Source organism: Streptopelia decaocto (genome assembly GCF_964273445.1).
Source record: "Streptopelia decaocto genome assembly, contig: HAP1_SCAFFOLD_347, whole genome shotgun sequence".
Lineage (NCBI taxonomy): Eukaryota > Metazoa > Chordata > Aves > Columbiformes > Columbidae > Streptopelia > Streptopelia decaocto.
Window position 1 is genome coordinate 35043 of NW_028116521.1, and position 3413 is coordinate 38455.

The following is a 3413-nucleotide window of genomic DNA, read 5'->3' on the forward strand; positions in this document are numbered from 1 at the left end:
CACATACAGTGCCCCAATCTTCTCCTGAAACATCCCATCTCCTGACAGAGCCCTTTCCCAAGAGACCTGAGGTATGCTGACCTGGCCAGCTGTTCCTGCCCCCCTTCCCACGATCCATACAGCTCTGAGCTGGCGGTGCTGCTCTGCAGAGCAAGTGGGCTGTGGTGCCCAGGGCCATGGGGTGAGTCTGCAGATTCACTTTGGTCAGGATGGGAGGAAGACCCAGCTCAGGGTGGCTCCTGCTCACTCCCCCTCAGCACACAGACATGGCTCCTGCAGCCCCAGAGATCCCAGAGAGAGGATTCTGGGCAAACAAGTCAGTGCGGGGACCTTTATTTCATTTATAAACACAGAGAGTACAGCTCTTTATTTAGAAAAAGACAACGGGTCACACCAGACACGTAGATATGGACATAGATATAAGATGAAAAATAATTTTGATTGTGGGTAGCATTAATACAACAAAGAATACCTAAAACCAAAGAAAAAAAAATAAAAAACATACAAAACTCAGGTTGAACTAGTAATGCATTATAAGTGACATGCAGAAGCAGGAGGTCACTTCATTACTGCTTTTGAAAAGTGAACAGTCATCACTTTCCTTATAGACTCTTTGAGCTCCTGGTTCCTCATGCTGTAGATGAGGGGGTTCACTGCTGGAGGCACCACCGAGTACAGAACAGACACCACCAGGTCCAGCCATGGGGAGGAGATGGAGGGGGGCTTCAGGTAGGCAAACACGCCAGTGCTGACGAACAGGGAGACCACAACCAGGTGGGGGAGGCAGGTGGAAAAGGCTTTGTGCCGACCCTGCTCAGAGGGGATTCTCGGCACGGCCCTGAAGATCTGTACATAGGACACCACAATGAACACAAAACATCCCTCAAAGAAAAAAGCACTAAACATGAGAAGCCCAAGTTCCCTGAGGTAGGAGTGTGAGCAGGAGAGCTTGAGGATCTGGGGGATTTCACAGAAGAACTGGCCCAGGGCATTGCCCTTGCACAGGGGCAGTGAAAATGTATTGGTCGTGTGCAGCAGAGCATGGAGAAACCCAGTGGCCCAGGCAGCTGCTGCCATGTGGACACAAGCTCTGCTGCCCAGGAGGGTCCCATAGTGCAGGGGTTTGCAGATGGCAACGTAGCGGTCATAGGACATGACAGTGAGAACTGAATACTCTGCACCAAACAAGAAAAATACAAAGAAGACCTGGGCAGCACATCCTGCATAGGAAATGACCCTGGAATCCCACAGAGAGTTGGCCATGGATTTGGGGACAGTGATGGAGATGGAGCCCAGGTCCAGGAGAGCGAGGTTGAGCAGGAAGAAGTACCTGGGGGTGTGGAGGTGCTGGTCCCAGGCTATGGTGGTGATGATGAGGCCGTTGCCCAGGAGGGCAGCCAGGTAGATGCCCAGGAAGAGCCAGAAGTGCAAGAGCTGCAGCTCCCATGTGTCTGTGAACGGCAGGAGGAGGAACTGGGTGATGGAGCTGCTGTTGGACATTTGCTACCGCTGGGCATGAAGTTCTGTGCAAGAAGGAAAAAGACAGTGACATGTCAGAGGAGACTTCTCTGAGGAAAATAAACATGCTGTTTTTCATGGAAAACCCCCTCCCTGATGGAGGGATGTTTCAGGTCATTCTCTCTACCAAGTGGGAAAAAACAGTTCATCACAGTTTAAAATGCAGCTTGGCCATCTAGTTTCCATGAACACACCTCTGGGACAAGACCGCCCGTGTTGCTGTCAGAGCAAAAACTGACCCACAGTCCCAACCCAACCCCAGAGAGCAAGAGCATCAGGGACAGGGAAGAACACTTCAGTGCTGCCAGAAAATAAAGCAAGGACAGAAAGGTCAATGGCATCCTCGTGTGTATTACAAGGGGAGTGGTTAGTAGATTGAGAGAGGTCCTCCTTCCCCTCTACTCCACCCTGGTGAGACCCCATCTAGAATATTGTGTCCACTTCTGGGCCCCTCAGTTCCAGAAGGACAGGGAACTGCTGGAGAGGGTCTAGCACAGGGCAACAAAGATGATTAAGGGAGTGGAGCACCTCCCTTATGAGGAAAGGCTGAGGGAGCTGGGTCTCTTTAGCTTGAAGAAGAGGAGACTGAGGGGTGACCTTATTAATGTTTATAAATATATAAAGGGTGAGTGCCATGGGGATGGAGCCAGGCTCTTCTTGGTGGCAAACAATGATAGGACAAGGGGTAATGGGATCAAGCTGGAACACAAGAGGTTCCGCTTTAATTTGAGAAGAAACTTCTTCTCAGTGAGGGTGACAGAGCACTGGAACAGGCTGCCCAGGGAGGTTGTGGAGTCTTCTTCGCTGGAGACATTCAAAACCCACCTGGACATGTTCCTGTGCGACCTCACCTAGGCGTTCCTGCTCCAGCAGGGGGATTGGACTAGATGACCTTTTGAGGTCCCTTCCAATCCCAAACATACTGTGATACTGTGATACTGTGAAGGTAGACAGTCATGCTGTGAAACCGTCTCCTTGTCTGGGTGTTCTGCTGCCCCTCACATAATGATACTATAGATCAAGTACTTTTAGCATATTTTTGGGTACCATGTTCCAGGAACCCTTCACGTGGAGGTCCAGCTGCTGAGGTGGAGACTCATTACCTGGACCCCATGACTTTGGGGCAGAGGGTCTGCTGGGGAAGAGAGGAGACCAAGGGGTTTCACTGGGAAATGTGTCTGCACTGCAGGGGGGTTCCTGAATCCCCTCCCCAGCATTTCTGGTCCCTCTCCCTCTCCCTGCCCATGTCTGTGCTGCCAGGAGCTGTGTCATTGTCCTTGGGTCTGCTGCCAGTCACTGTCACAGACCCCGTCCCGCCCGCTGTGTGCTCAGCTCTGTCCTGCTCACACCTCCTGGCACTGCCCAGGGGCTGCTCTGTGTGTGCAGGGGGTCAGGAGCAGCTCAGACACATCCTAACGAGAACTGGGGTCTCAGTGTCTTCTCCAAAGCAGAGAAATAAGTCCCCATCTCCCACTGCACACCCAGACAAGCAAGATTGGAAAACTGAAAGCACAGACTCCTTCCCTTTCAGCTGCTCCTGTCTTGATGTCCTTGTTCTGAAGGACCCTCTGCTATGTCTGTGGGGGGATCTGGAGCTCTGAGCAGCCCTGACCCACACAGCCCCCTTCAACCCCACAAGCTCCCTGCCTGCCCTGCCGGGGGTCACTCCTTCCACCTACAGCTGCTGCCATGGGATCTCCCGGGCAGGCTGAGCGCTGACCCTGGCAGGCGGCAGAGTCCCTGCCCCTGCACAGCCCTGGGGTGCAGGGACCCTGCTCTGCAGGACAGCCCTGGGCACCCCTGGGTGCTCACCTGGCTTCACAGCTGTTCAGCATGGCCTGACAAGAGCCCCATCCTTACAGTTCCCCCAAGCTGTTCCTGTGCCAGTTTTAGGA

At 53.0% G+C, this 3413-nt stretch overlaps 1 protein-coding gene across 1 annotated transcript; it reads right to left on the reverse strand.

Moving 5' to 3' along the window:
- Positions 1–558: 558 nt before the first annotated feature.
- Positions 559–1500, reverse strand: LOC309452169 (olfactory receptor 14C36-like; the record flags this gene model as incomplete). Its single annotated transcript, XM_082076840.1, has 1 exon — positions 559–1500. One exon carries the CDS (start codon positions 1498–1500, stop codon positions 559–561), a length of 942 nt encoding a protein of 313 aa, XP_081932966.1.
- Positions 1501–3413: the final 1913 nt, after the last annotated feature.